The sequence below is a fragment of the Anabrus simplex genome, chromosome 2, assembly GCF_040414725.1.
Source record: "Anabrus simplex isolate iqAnaSimp1 chromosome 2, ASM4041472v1, whole genome shotgun sequence".
Lineage (NCBI taxonomy): Eukaryota > Metazoa > Arthropoda > Insecta > Orthoptera > Tettigoniidae > Anabrus > Anabrus simplex.
The window spans coordinates 536,475,032-536,489,483 of record NC_090266.1 but is presented as its reverse complement, the minus strand read 5'-3'; the positions used below and the strand labels follow the sequence as shown (position 1 = coordinate 536,489,483).

The 14,452-nt window shown below is 39.6% G+C and overlaps 1 protein-coding gene across 2 annotated transcripts in view; it reads right to left on the bottom strand.

Moving 5' to 3' along the window:
- Nucleotides 1-14,452, bottom strand: part of Rab7 (RAS oncogene family member Rab7) — a 214,614-nt gene that overhangs the window by 51,207 nt on the left and 148,955 nt on the right. For both annotated transcript variants that reach the window (XM_067140910.2, XM_067140911.2), the window contains exon 4: nucleotides 3,891-4,109. In XM_067140910.2, coding sequence (XP_066997011.1) covers nucleotides 3,891-4,109 — 219 coding nt within the window. The remainder of the gene's footprint in view (nucleotides 1-3,890; nucleotides 4,110-14,452) is intronic.

The window sequence follows — 14,452 nt, the reverse complement described above, 5'->3', positions numbered from 1 at the left end:
TAATATTCTTATGATGAACATCTTCCTCATCAATGAGGAAGTCATCCACATCAGATACATCACCTGCTTCCAACAAACCCAGTATCTGAAATGCATCCAAGCATTTGTCACTTGTGCTAGATGGACCTAAAAGAAATAAAACTTCGTAATTATATCCTGAATAGGAAAAAACAGTTATAGGCTATTCAGATTGATTAAATTTACTTCACTAGACCGATGAGTAATTCTGCTATGTTTACAGTTTCAAATATATTCACTATTATATCTAGACCTATTTGCGATAAATTATTGTTACAGGCAGTTACAGCAATCACTTTATTTTATATCATGCTTATGAAAGTGATACTGTCAATGTACTCTTCTTGAAGTGAAAATTCAGGTATTATATCCCTTACGTAAACAACCATGAGACTGGATGGACATGATCATGTACATAATATTTTATACACAGATGATACATCAATGGAAGGTTACCCAGTCAAACTATTTCCATCTAATCATCGTATGTGCAATTTACTTTAATATTAATAGTTCTAAACGATACAACTACGTTAATTTACTAATAAAATAGAAAAATATAGAGGTCTTACCTGATGAATTCTCAGCTGGTTACAAGCTGATAATTTATTTATCTACTTCCATGAGTCCCCGATAGATGGTACTAAGTTGCCAAAAGCAGAAAAGTGCATGAACATGGACAAGCCATTTCAAAAGTTGTAACTAGACTTGAAACATTAGAAAAAGACTGCAGAAAGCTGGGTACATGATTATGGACACTGGGTCCAAAAGAGATAAGCCACGGGACCTCATTTTTTAAGCGAAATCCGAACCACCGGATTTTCACCTCGAAAAATCACACACGCATTAATCGGGACTCGAACCCAGCCCATCTTGATGGTTGCAAGCAGCTTGACTGCGATATTAAATATGCATTTAATCATTCAGTGACCGTATTTGATGTGGAGTTTAAGAATTATTAGTCCCTCACGCCATGTCATCATAGCACAGATTCGCGTGTGTAATCCCGCGATGCTGTGAAGTAAATCCGCGACGATCACCTTTAACTATATTACGCAGACATCACGCAACTTACACGTTTGTTTCTTCCCCCCCCTGCAAAATGTACATTTGGCCTTCTTGTAAACAGTATCTTAACATTACCAATAAAACTTACCACAATTCGCAGAATTTAGAAAAAAACATAAAGGTATGTGAAGTTAAAAGTCTGTTCTATGTAAACACCGATCGTTACGTTTAAATGTTTATAAAATCGCATACATCGGGTTTACAACAATGAAATTTGTGGGGGTTATTAAGTATCATCTAGACGTTACGCATAAATCTTAATTTGTTTAGATGGTAAGATTCATATATATATTAAAAAGAAATGTACAAATGTAAACACGCGGCGCCGGGAATTGGCCTGTAATGACTGATTAAACACTCAGTTATGGATATTAAAGAGTCCTCTAATCAGTAAATTACACGGGAATGATCATTTATTTGGGCTCCTAATTTTATTTATTTGAATTATTATGAAGGATGATAGTACGTACAGCACTGATAGGAAAAAATTGTAGAGGAGGAGGATGCTGTATGTCTTTAAATAAAGTACAGTGAAATATTTATATGCAGCCCTATTGTTATTTTATTTCAGGTAGATAATCACTGCATCTCACATCTACTCTTCCATGATTTATATGAGTAGCGAATAGATGTATTTATTTCAGCTTAACCTACAAGATTGAAGTTGACCCGAGTTCAGTGTAAAAGTGGATTGTTGTGCATTTCAGGTTTTCACTGTTGTTGATTTTGATTTATTGAATGCTTTTTCAACTCAGGCTACCAGTCAGTATTTTGCCTTTTCAATATGATTAGTTATGAAAATTTTCCTTGAAATGGAGAAATAACAGAAGTATATGAATGGACGTAATTGTGACCACTTACAGCGAATCTTGTACAATCGAACCAGTGGAATAAGCAAGACCAGAATACACAGTGCACAGCAGAATGAAACCTGACTCAAACACCATGCTAATGTTCATTTGTACATTCTAGTGAATTTTAATTTTATCTTAATTTTTCTTCTTTCTGTGATTCGTAATATAAATGAAATTGTTGGATTTAATGTTTGAGATTTATTTAAATTAATGTCTGTGTAAACGGTATAATGTCGTGCTTGACAGTCTATATTGCTAGCTTCAGAAGTCATTGTTGATGTGGTATGCAGTTCAGGATTGTCAACTGTTAACAGACAAAGATAACCAATTTCCCATTGTACTGATGAGCAATTTTGCTCTAACAGATATTAAAATGCCATTTATCGTCCCATGCTGTAATATATATCACGATTTTTAAAATTGAACAAATGTGGAAAGTGCTTCCTAGTATTCTGTATCTTTGCTTTATCATTCAGTTAGCTCATCCTTATCTATGTTACTTCACATTTTCCTTCGTCATTATACAGGGTTTTTCACGTAAGATGTTACACAGAAATAACGTCTAAACAAAAGATAACTGTATTCTGTTTTCATATTTGTAAATGATATCTAGGGGCTTGTAAAATAATGTGCTACTTATTCTCATGGGGTAATTAATAACCGAGATATTAATACTAACTCCATATTTTAAAATGGAACGGCACGGATACATACAGTTGGCCTAAAAGTTAAACTGTGTACAAGTTCAAATATGTAAGTATTTTAAAAATCGGACAGTTACTTTTTGAGATGTCAATAAAAACCGCATTTGGGCTTTTGCGTGCTGCATCAGACAGTGTACATTCAGCCCAAGGACGTATTGGCACGCAGGCTGTTTCCTGACATTGATTCCAGCCACAGAACAGATACCACATACGTACTGTAAACTATTGTACAAAAATGTGATGTACCGTAACATACCCTGGGTGTGCAATGTTATTGTATGACTGGCTAACACACAATGAGGAAGGAAGATAAAAGTAGTTGTTTGTTTTGAAATCCATGTGTAACAGGTTACGCTCAGTTTGGCACCTTTTCCCAGGGATGGGAATGGGAAGGATTTGGAAAGGATGTCGGCCGTGGCCTATCTTGAAGGTACCAAGTCAAAGTAATTATTTTATTCCTTTTAAAAACATTAACCCTCCCTGTCCTGTCATGAGTTCACCTGTTATACACACTTCGGAAACCCATCACATGTGTACGATATTTTCACATGCCTGGCATCCATTCTGTGGCTGCAACTACACCCAGGATACTACTTGCGTGTCAATATGTCCTGGCCTGACTGCATGTCTTCTAATGTGGCATGCAAAACTGCGCATGTTGTTCTTATTGATATCTCAGAAAGTAACTGTCCGATTTTGAAAATACTTACATATTTGAACTTGTCCGCAGTTGAACTTTTAGGCCAGCTGCACGAATTTGTGCCACTTCATTTAAAAATATGGCGTTAATATTAATATCTCTGTTATTATTAATCACCCCATGAGAAAATGTAGCACATTATTTTACAAGTCCCTGGGTATCATTTACGATATATGAAAACAGAATACCAATACCTTTAATGGTTTAGACGTTATTTCCATGTAACACCTTACCTCATGGAGAACACCACAAGCTTCGAATTATTCACGGATTTCTGACAGATGCTTATGCTTGGCTCATGACAGTGATGCTGAATTTCAGAACAGTTCAGAATACATTACATAATATATAATCTGGATTTAGATTTAACATCATAATTGAATGTTTGATCATTGTAACAGCCATTGTCAATTACAATGGATGTTATAAACAACTTCAACCTATACATTGCTTCCTTTATATCAACAAGCAATAGACAACTTGAGTGAGTTAACTACAATGTCCAACCGCCCAGATAACCTCCACAATAAAACAAAACTAACTTACTGCTCTATTCTCCAGATCAACTTTATTTCCTAACACAACAAACGGGAAGTTCTCAGGATCTCTGGGCGAAGCCTGTATAAGAAACTCATCTCGCCAACTGTCAAGTGATTTGAATGACTGGGGAGCAGATACATCAAATACCAAAACACAGCAATCTGCACCACGATAGAAAGCCACACCGAGAGACTGGAATCGTTCCTGGCCAGCAGTATCCCAGATCTGAAAACATTATGAAAAGTACATGAATACAGGCAGCAACCAAGCTGAAACAAATCACCTGCTCTCTCAACCATAAAGCAGCTAAATTACAATGTCTAGTGGTAAAGAACAAGTGTAGATATTCCCAAAAAAATACTAGGACAGAAAGGAGTGGAGGAGGCTTGTTAACCACACCCGGGCAACTGGAATGGGTCATGGATGATGATTATGATGATGATTATAATAATGCCCAGCAAAGAGATGCCTAAATTTAGTATAAAGGCAAGTATAACATTGAATATAACCTATTTTTGTTATGCTGAATACAAATATCTATTAACTATAAAATCACTACTCGTCACACAATTAATTTGGTAAATCTCTTCAGCAACTACTTTGAAAGATTTCCAGCTCATTGTCAGTTGAACAGAAACTTTAGTTGAATATCTTACATTTTAAATATGCTAATGCAACTTATTTCACTGAGCTATAATCCTCCTGTAAATTATTATTCAAAATATTTTTCTGGCTAATAAGTCAGCTGCTCTTAGAAAAATCTAACATGCTCGCACGCTTGTCTAAAGAAACTGGCAGGTTTCTTGAACAGAAAAAAATTAGTTGCAACATGTGGCACTGAGATATCTGGAAATTACAATTTGTTTCCTGAAGAGTAATGAAACAAATTTCAACCATTTAAGAAAGATATAGAGGATACTAACATGAATAAAATAAATAAAACTGCCAGCAAAGAAGACATGCAAATGCCTTTCAACTGGGAAGGAATCTATATTTAAAAAATTCTGCAGAATGCAACAAGAGGAAGATATTCACAGTAAACTTGGTGCAACTTGCAAGTGACCAAAGGCGAGAGACTTATATTTGTCTATTGTGAAATAACACTCTGCTTGCTTGCCAGTTGTGGTTAATTTTTTGAATTCTTAAATATTTCTCCACATGGCTGCAGAACACGTCCAATTTCGCTTACTGTAATTACTGAGAAAATTGTCAAATTGTCTGGAAGGTGATGAATATATTTTTTAAATTTCATAGACTGTCAAACAATTTCATTATCAGCACAATTAAGATGCATGATAGTGTCCAAATATAAATTTCAAGAAAGCAGATCGTATCATCATTAAAAATTGTGCATACAACCAATTAAATTCCCATGCAGCAATATTGGCAGTACTCGCCAATGTTAACAGACAAAAATGAAAGGCCAAGAGATAGCTACTTCACAAAGAAAACATATGGCAATCTTAAGTCAGGAAGTGACATAAGCAGCATTAAATGCTAATTTTTTCAGCAAGTAACAGGAAGAAATCTGTACACTTACAAGAGAAAAATCTGGTCCATACAGAAATGGCAATTTAGATTGGTTATAAAATACCTAACAGCCTTAACTTCGCAAACTGTCAACCTCCTTTGCACTCATTAGTTCTAGCAACATGATTGACAAGTTACTTACCTCCCCCAAAAAGAAGCACACTTCACACCCCTTGATCTACAAGGTCAAGTCTCTAAATTACACTGGGCTCGTACCTCTCTTAATTTCTCTAATCATAGCAAATTTCATTAAGGGAGGCTATGTCTATGTCTGACTCGCCCTTCATTTTACACCAAACATATCACTCTTGATTCATATTTGTCCCAAGCCAATCACATAGAGAGAAGCAGTAACAGCTGGATTGAGGTGGGTGCTCGTTAGATAAATCCATACATTTTTGGAGGAGAAAACCCTATTTTGACTTATGGGTACTGGCCAGATTTTTCGCACGTAAGTGATTAATGACGTATTCCTTAGCACAAATCTTCAAAAAATTAGGATATTTCTATGATAAAGCGGGATGAATTGTGTAACTCTTACAGTGCCAAGATGCCGATGCATTGGCACTTACATTTTGTACGAAAAATCCCAGGATATTTATTACTCGTATTCGCGATTCCTTTATTTATTATCTACACAATTCAATACATAAAATGTTTGTCCTAAAGGGACATTACAATACAAACCTTAATTGGGACATGTTTCGCTCGCTGTATCGAGCATCTTCAGCCATCATTAATACGATTGCCTCCAGGTTAAGTCATTCGCTAATAAATATGCACATTAAAAATGTTTTACACAATAAAATATTGTCACACTTAAAAAGTAAATAAGAAAAATGGACAATTAAAATGTCTCATTAATGGACTACCGACGTTAATAAAATAATATTGATAAAATGTAGTCACTACTTAAAAAGTAAACAAGAGAATTTGACAATTAAAATGTATTATTAATGGACTAGACGTTAACATAATATTGATGTCCAAGTCATAGTAAATATGCCAATTAAGTTGGAAGATTTGGCTAATTCTTGTTTGATTCTTGATTTTTCCAAACACTGTTAGTGTATTTATCGAAGTTTCAATGTCCATACGAACAGTCCTACTTCCCCAACAGCCGCTCCTCCTGCCCCTCCGAACTTCCCCTCCGCAGCCACAAGCAGCAACTGCAGACAAATACGGAACAGTGCTCGACGTGCTGCCGAATAACACACATCAAGTGTCAACATCTACAGTAAGTACACGCACACCCATTCCCACTTCAAAACAAACTTGGCAGATGCAACATTTCTTACACTTTATTTCTATTTACAGATATAAAATACGTCCTACAACACAAAGTGAAGAAAGAAGGTTTCACGCTAACAAAAAAAAAAAAAAAACACAAGATATGTTGAAATCAAGTATTATATTACATATTGACATTTGACAAAATCATATAACATTAAAACAAAGGGAAGCACGTCGCCAAATCAACTTCTTATCTGTATTTATATACCGCATTTTATGGTCAATTCAGTCTTAGCATAAACTATAAGCTTTGTGAACATATCGACGAAGTCCCGCACTAAACACCGGACAACTACCTGATTTCAACATAAGTGTTCATATTACTTCAAGAAACTCAGACTATTATATCACCAGTAGACGAACACGGCTGATCATATAACATAGTCGTATATACAACACGCCGCAAGAATTAATCTGTACTTCAAAATGTTTTTTTCATCTAACCATAAGTTTTAATGTGGAACAGTGGACACTTTATAATTCAAGAATATTGTACATTTAACATATATCACCTGTGCACATAATAGCATTGCAAAGTTTTAATTCTCATATCGATTAACGTAGATGAAGATAAGACGAAAAACATTTGCAAATTGATAACGTTTTTTATCCACACTATATGACACCTTTATAATTTAAGAAAACGTATTTTAACATACATCATTCAAGTACATATAGTAATGTTAAGTTTTAATTATTATATCAGTTATTGTAGACAATTATTTAAACCAGAACAATTGTAATGACTATGTTTTCACCTATATCATATGACATTCTTATTGTGATGTTTCAATTGCATATTGTGATTATCAGCTGAAGATGACCTTCACAAGGTCGAAACCAGTACTGTAGAACAATGGTGTGTAAATATATGTATTGATTAGGTGGAAGCTTCTAAACTTCATATTTGTGAATATAATCAATACAGAGATGAAACTTATAGATTATGATATTACTTTAATGGTTATTATGTGTTTCTTATGTAGTTTCTTTAGCGCCAATTTTGGGTGCCAGGGTTAGTGATGTCATTGTCGTCGGTTAAATTCGGAGGCAAGATCACCTCTAGTGTTTTGAGCGGGGAACCCGATACCGAACACCATGCAGTTAATGTCAGCGTGTGCACGAGTTGCACGAGGCATGTTTTTCAGCTTGGAGCCAGACCAGTGAAAAAATTTCCATCATTTGTGACGAGTGGGGATCCTTTAGATTTATATGCAACAGACCGATCTGTAACCGAGGGCGAGATGCGAACCCACAGGGGGTAGATGTGAGGCCGGAATGAGCCCAGATATTTATGTATACTACCACCACGAGATGACAGTGGAATTAGCAGTGTAAAGGCTTAGTTAAAAGGCTGAGAGTGAGGCGAGATGTTATTGAGATTAGCTGAGAGTCGAACCTGTATATTAGAGATGCAAGACGCCAGAAGTGTGAATTAGTATATATGTGAAGTACGGGTGGCTGTGAGCTTTGATGTGATGTTTATTGTGATGCAAATGTTAGAATGCGAAGAGGGCCTTTTTGTGTGTCTTTTCTGCCGATGTGGCAGCTGAGGCTCGTTTCTGTAAGCCACAAGGATAAATATTTGTGAAGAATTCGGGTACCTGAGACGGGGTAAATGAATGAGTGCACACACTGTACAGTTATGTTTTTGACTGAGGCGAGGGAGGGGGGGGTCTGTGTTGTATGTCCGGCGCTCCCTTTCTCGCTCCGTCAGCCAGCTGCACGCGCGCCTGTGTATCATTCTGCTAGCTTCGACGCGCAGCCCTCAGTGCGCGTGCCTGACCATCGAGTGTACTATAAATAGGAGCTCCCTGCCTGCTCACAAGCCCACTTGCCCGGTGTCCAGCTCCAGAATACACCCTACGTCGAGCACGGAGGCTACTCCTCTTGAAAATGTGCTTCGACCAGGTGGACTGAATTTCTGGCAGTACGAGGTTTCACCTCTGGTCACCGCTCCCTTACCTGTTTCCGCTGCCTATGTTCCGTAATTCTTTTACAAGCCACTTTCATTCCCTAAGTTATGCAAGCTCCCTTAGTTTCGCTAGGTGGAATTTCTTCAATCAATTGAACTTGCTTTTTAGGAATTCAGGCACTTCAACAAACAAGGACTCTCAAAGACATTTATGTTAGTGTGCCAGATAGTTCTCGACTATCAACGTGTCAATTCACAAAGACTATCTTTTCAAGATAGGAGTGTATATAAAGACTGTAAACCTGTACATATTGTATAAAGACAGACTTTTCTCAAGATTCAATATTCCTTTTTTGCTTCAAAATAAATTGCAGTTATTTATGTAAATATCATAAAGTGAAGCAATAAAAGTTGTGTTTTGTAAATTTCATCCTTGGTTACAACACAACTCTATGGCGACGAGGTAAAAAGCAACAACCTACAATTCTTCGACCCCAGTTGCCAACTCTATGGCGACGAGGTAAAAAAGCAACAAACTACACGTCATCGGCCCCAATCGCCAACTCTATAGCAACGAGGTAACCACGACACTACAATTCCACAGGCCCAGTTGTCAACTCTACGACGACGTGCTAAACAACAACGACACTCCAACCAGTTCTGACACACTGCTTACCTTACTCTTTCTTCCACGCATCTCGCAATGGCTACTGCGGAACAACTCGCTACGGTCTTCCAAGCCTTACAACAGCAACAACAACAGTTTATGCAACAACAACAGGCAGCATTAATTCAGGCTATTCAAGCTATTTCTGTCTCTACACAGCCATCAGCTATTCCTCCGTTCTCTGCTTTTGATCCGGCTAAGGAAGAATGGTCAGTTTATTTAGCCCGTTTACAACAGCATTTCATCTGCCATTCTGTCACAGATGATCAACGCCGCCGCGCACTATTTCTTAGTTCGGTTGGCAATGCTACGTGTGAATTACTACGTAAATTAAGTCCGGAAGAACACTTATCTGAGGTACCCTTCACGCAGCTCTTGGCCCGTCTCACGGAACACTATGCCAAAGCTCCTCACATAGTGGCTGCTCGCTATAAATTTTTTCAGTGCAGAAAGCAACCCCATCAGACACATACTGAATGGATTACTGAATTGCGTGGTCTAGCTAAACCCTGCCAGTTCATCTGCTCCAAGGACGGTTGTGGTTCATCCTACACTGATTCTCTCATTCGGGACATGATAATTTTACATACTCCTGAAGACAAAATACGTTTTGACGCTGTCAAACAGAGTAACCCTTCTTTAGAAGACGTCCAGCGTATTGCTACGGTTTATGAGCTTACTACCAAGACTGCCGCAGCCATAGCTTCTCCACACGAAGTTGCACAAGTCTCGCCTCAGGCCCGCAAGTCCTCTGCTACAGTGAACCGTACGGATAAGGCGCTCTCCACCAAACATTCTCGCCAGGTTCCCTCTCGTAATGCTACACGGAAGCCCAATTCTAAAAGCACCTCGAAACTCCTGCCTTCCTGCCGAGGTTGTTTCAAGCATCATGAACGTCGTGACTGTCGTTTTTTCAAAGCTACTTGTGAACGATGTAATAAACTTGGACACATTAAGACTGTCTGTCAAAGTTCGCTCCGCCCTGCTAAGACTACTGCAGCACGCCGGAAGCATATACAGCCCCGCCAAGACATGGAAGTTGATCAGATCAATCTTATTCTTCCCACAAAGGATTCTCACAAAATCATCATTCCTCTCTCATTCTCTGATCGATCTGTCGATTTTCAATTAGACACTGGATCACCTGTCTCTATTATTAACCTGACTACCTACCACAACTTAGGTTCACCTTCATGCTCTCCAGCTGACATCCAGCTAGTGACATTTAACAAGAAGAAAATTGACATCAAAGGTCAAATCAAGCTTCAGGCTAGTTATAAAGGAATTCAGAAGGCCATTCCTCTTCTCGTAGTTAACAACTACACTGCATCAAACATAATGGGCATGGATCTATTTAACTTATTTGGTTTCCAGATACATGACAACATTAACGTCGTATCTACGTTGCATCCTACTTCTGACGTTACCGCTCTCCTAGCGCAGTTTCCTGAAGTCTTCGACTCTCAGCTCGGAACAGCCAAAGACTATACAGCTCACATACAGCTGAAATCCGGAGCTAAGCCTCGCTTCCTCAAAGCCCGTCCAGTACCCATAGCCCTTCAAGACCAGGTCACGAAAGAATTAGAAAGATGGATACAATCTGGAATTGTTGTACCAGTTACTTCTAGTCAATGGGCTACTCCACTCGTGGTAATCAAGAAACCTGATGGTAATGTTCGACTTTGTGGCGATTTTCGATCTACAGTCAACGCACAACTCGACACAGATATCTTTCCTATTCCACGTCCAGAAGACTTATTCCGTCGTCTCTCTGGTGGACAATTCTTCTCTCGAGTTGATCTTAAAGAAGCATATCTCCAGCTACTTTTAGACGAAGAATCTAAGAAATTTCTCACACTCAACACTCCTCTCGGACTGCTACAGCTCCAGCGGCTCCCATTCGGTGTTTCATCCTCAGCGGCTATTTTTCAGCGCTATTTGGCTCAACTCACCGCCTCCATTCCCGGTTGTGCTAACTACCTGGATGATATTATTGTTACTGGAAAAGATCATCAGGAACATCTAACCAATCTACGCCTCCTTCTCCAGAAATTGAAAGACAATGGCCTACGAGCGAATCTCGCTAAATGTACCTTCTTTCAGCCTCAAGTTCACTACCTAGGACATATACTTGATAAGAATGGAATTCGTCCTAGTACACAGAATGTCTCAGCGATAGTAAACATGCCAGCACCTCAGAACCTCAAGCAGCTTCAGTCCTTCATAGGCAAAGCGAACTATTATAATAAGTTCATTCCACGCTTCGCTACAGTGGCAGCTCCATTAAACGCTCTACGTAAAAAAGGTGTTAAGTTTCAGTGGACTCCGCAATGCCAACAGGCATGGAAAACAATCAACAACGCCTTAATTCAAGCTATACAACTCACTCATTTTCAGCCCGACAAGATCATCACGCTAGCTACTGACGCTTCAGACTACGGTGTCGGTGCCGTTCTCTCCCAGAAGGATCGTCATGGACAAGAACGCCCCATCGCCTTCGCTTCGAAAACACTTAATGACCATCAACGTCGATACTCACAGATAGAGAAAGAAGCTTTAGCCATCATCTTTGGTATTCGCCGTTTCAATGAATATCTCTATGGCAACCATTTCCTGATCATTACCGATCATAAGCCTCTCGTACACTTATTCCATCCTGGTAATAAGATCCCAGAGAATTCCCTCCGAAAGCTTCAAAGATGGTCCATGTTCCTTTCTGATTATTCCTATCAGATTGTATATCGAGCCACATCCCAGCATTGTAATGCTGATGCCCTCTCCCGCTTACCCGTTGGTCCTGATACTGCCTTCGATTCTCAAGAATCTGAATGTCTTCAGTTGGACATAGAACTTGAAGATACTGTATCCAGTTTTCCTATTGATGCTACCTGCATAGCTAAAGCTACGGATAAGGACAGTACACTTGCTACTGTACGTACTTACATCCGCAACGGTTGGCCTCTTCAGAGCACACTTCCTGCCCACCTGGCACCTTATCATCGTATGCAGCATCGTCTCACGACTCGTGCCGGAGTTGTATTACTAGAAGCAAGCACCATCTTCCGAGTGGTTATCCCACTTAGCCTACAGACACAAGTTCTCGAATTATTACACCAAAGCCATTGGGGTATCTCCAGAACAAAGCAACTCGCCCGTCAACACTGCTACTGGCCCGGTATTGATGCCGCCATCGAAAAGCTAATACGTCATTGTGAGCAATGTCAAACGAATCAGAACGCCCCGTCTTCTGATCTTGCTTCATGGCCTCCTGCTACTACTCCATGGGAACGAGTTCACATCGATTTCGCAGGTCCTTTCCTCAATTCCATGTGGTTAATAGTCATCGATTCACTGTCAAACTTTCCATATGTCGTGGATATGCATTCGACTACTACAACCGAAGCTACCATTCGTGCTCTCCAGAAAATCTTTACTACAGAAGGTTTACCGCAAGTACTCATTTCAGACAACGGACCTCAATTTACAGCTACTGCTTTTCAGAACTTTTGTACGCATAATGGCATTCGTCATATCCTAGCACCACCTTTTCACCCTCAATCTAATGGTGAAGCTGAACGCTTCGTACAAACATTTAAAAGAAGTATGAAGAAAGCTGTCTCTTCAGGCTTAACTAAAGATCAAGCCTTGCTCCAACTCTTAAACAACTACAGAACTCTACCCGGCGCTGATAATATCACTCCTGCACAGAAGCTCCATGGACGACCTCACAGAACTTTACTTTCTCTGTTACAGCCTCTCCCGGCCCAGCATAAGACCTCACCAACGAAGTTCTCCCTCAACGCCAAGGTCTACACCAGGACATTCAAATCCAACCCACTCTGGATACCTGGAGTCATCTGCAGATCTTTGGGTCATCGTCTATACGAGATACAGACTACGGAGAAACGTATCTGCCGCCATCAAGATCAGATACGTCTGCGCTATCGCCCCTGTCCAGCTATTGATGCTATTGCTAAACCAGATAAATCTATTGCTGAACGCGCTTTAGATCATTTAATAACAATGGGTTCCTTTCAGGACGAGACAGCGCCACTCCGCCCAGTTCCAGCTCCGGACAATACAACAGCTACATCAGCAGCTCCGCCCCAGCATCGCAGTCGCCGCCAGCGCCGCCGCCGTTTCACGCCGTACCGGCGTATTTAGGAGGGGAGGGTGTTGTATGTCCGGCGCTCCCTTTCTCGCTCCGTCAGCCAGCTGCACGCGCGCCTGTGTATCATTCTGCTAGCTTCGACGCGCAGCCCTCAGTGCGCGTGCCTGACCATCGAGTGTACTATAAATAGGAGCTCCCTGCCTGCTCACAAGCCCACTTGCCCGGTGTCCAGCTCCAGAATACACCCTACGTCGAGCACGGAGGCTACTCCTCTTGAAAATGTGCTTCGACCAGGTGGACTGAATTTCTGGCAGTACGAGGTTTCACCTCTGGTCACCGCTCCCTTACCTGTTTCCGCTGCCTATGTTCCGTAATTCTTTTACAAGCCACTTTCATTCCCTAAGTTATGCAAGCTCCCTTAGTTTCGCTAGGTGGAATTTCTTCAATCAATTGAACTTGCTTTTTAGGAATTCAGGCACTTCAACAAACAAGGACTCTCAAAGACATTTATGTTAGTGTGCCAGATAGTTCTCGACTATCAACGTGTCAATTCACAAAGACTATCTTTTCAAGATAGGAGTGTATATAAAGACTGTAAACCTGTACATATTGTATAAAGACAGACTTTTCTCAAGATTCAATATTCCTTTTTTGCTTCAAAATAAATTGCAGTTATTTATGTAAATATCATAAAGTGAAGCAATAAAAGTTGTGTTTTGTAAATTTCATCCTTGGTTACAACAGTCTGTCTGCAGTTAAAGCTCCATTCCATTGCTCAATCACTTTCACAACTCAGCTGCTTTCAGAATTATAATGCACAAGACAGTTAGTAGCCCTTCATCACTTATATTAACTCATTTCCCGGTAGGTGTGAACTTCAGAAGCTATCCTGTTGGTCATTACTAGAGCCCGGATTTCCTTGCAAATGCACGTTTTAAAATAAATTGGTTACATTTCTCAAACCTTGCAAATGTTCGTTTTATGACTGAACGATTCCAAATAACCGTTCTTGTTCTGTGAATGTTTGCATGTTTTGTCCTCTTTAGGAGAAG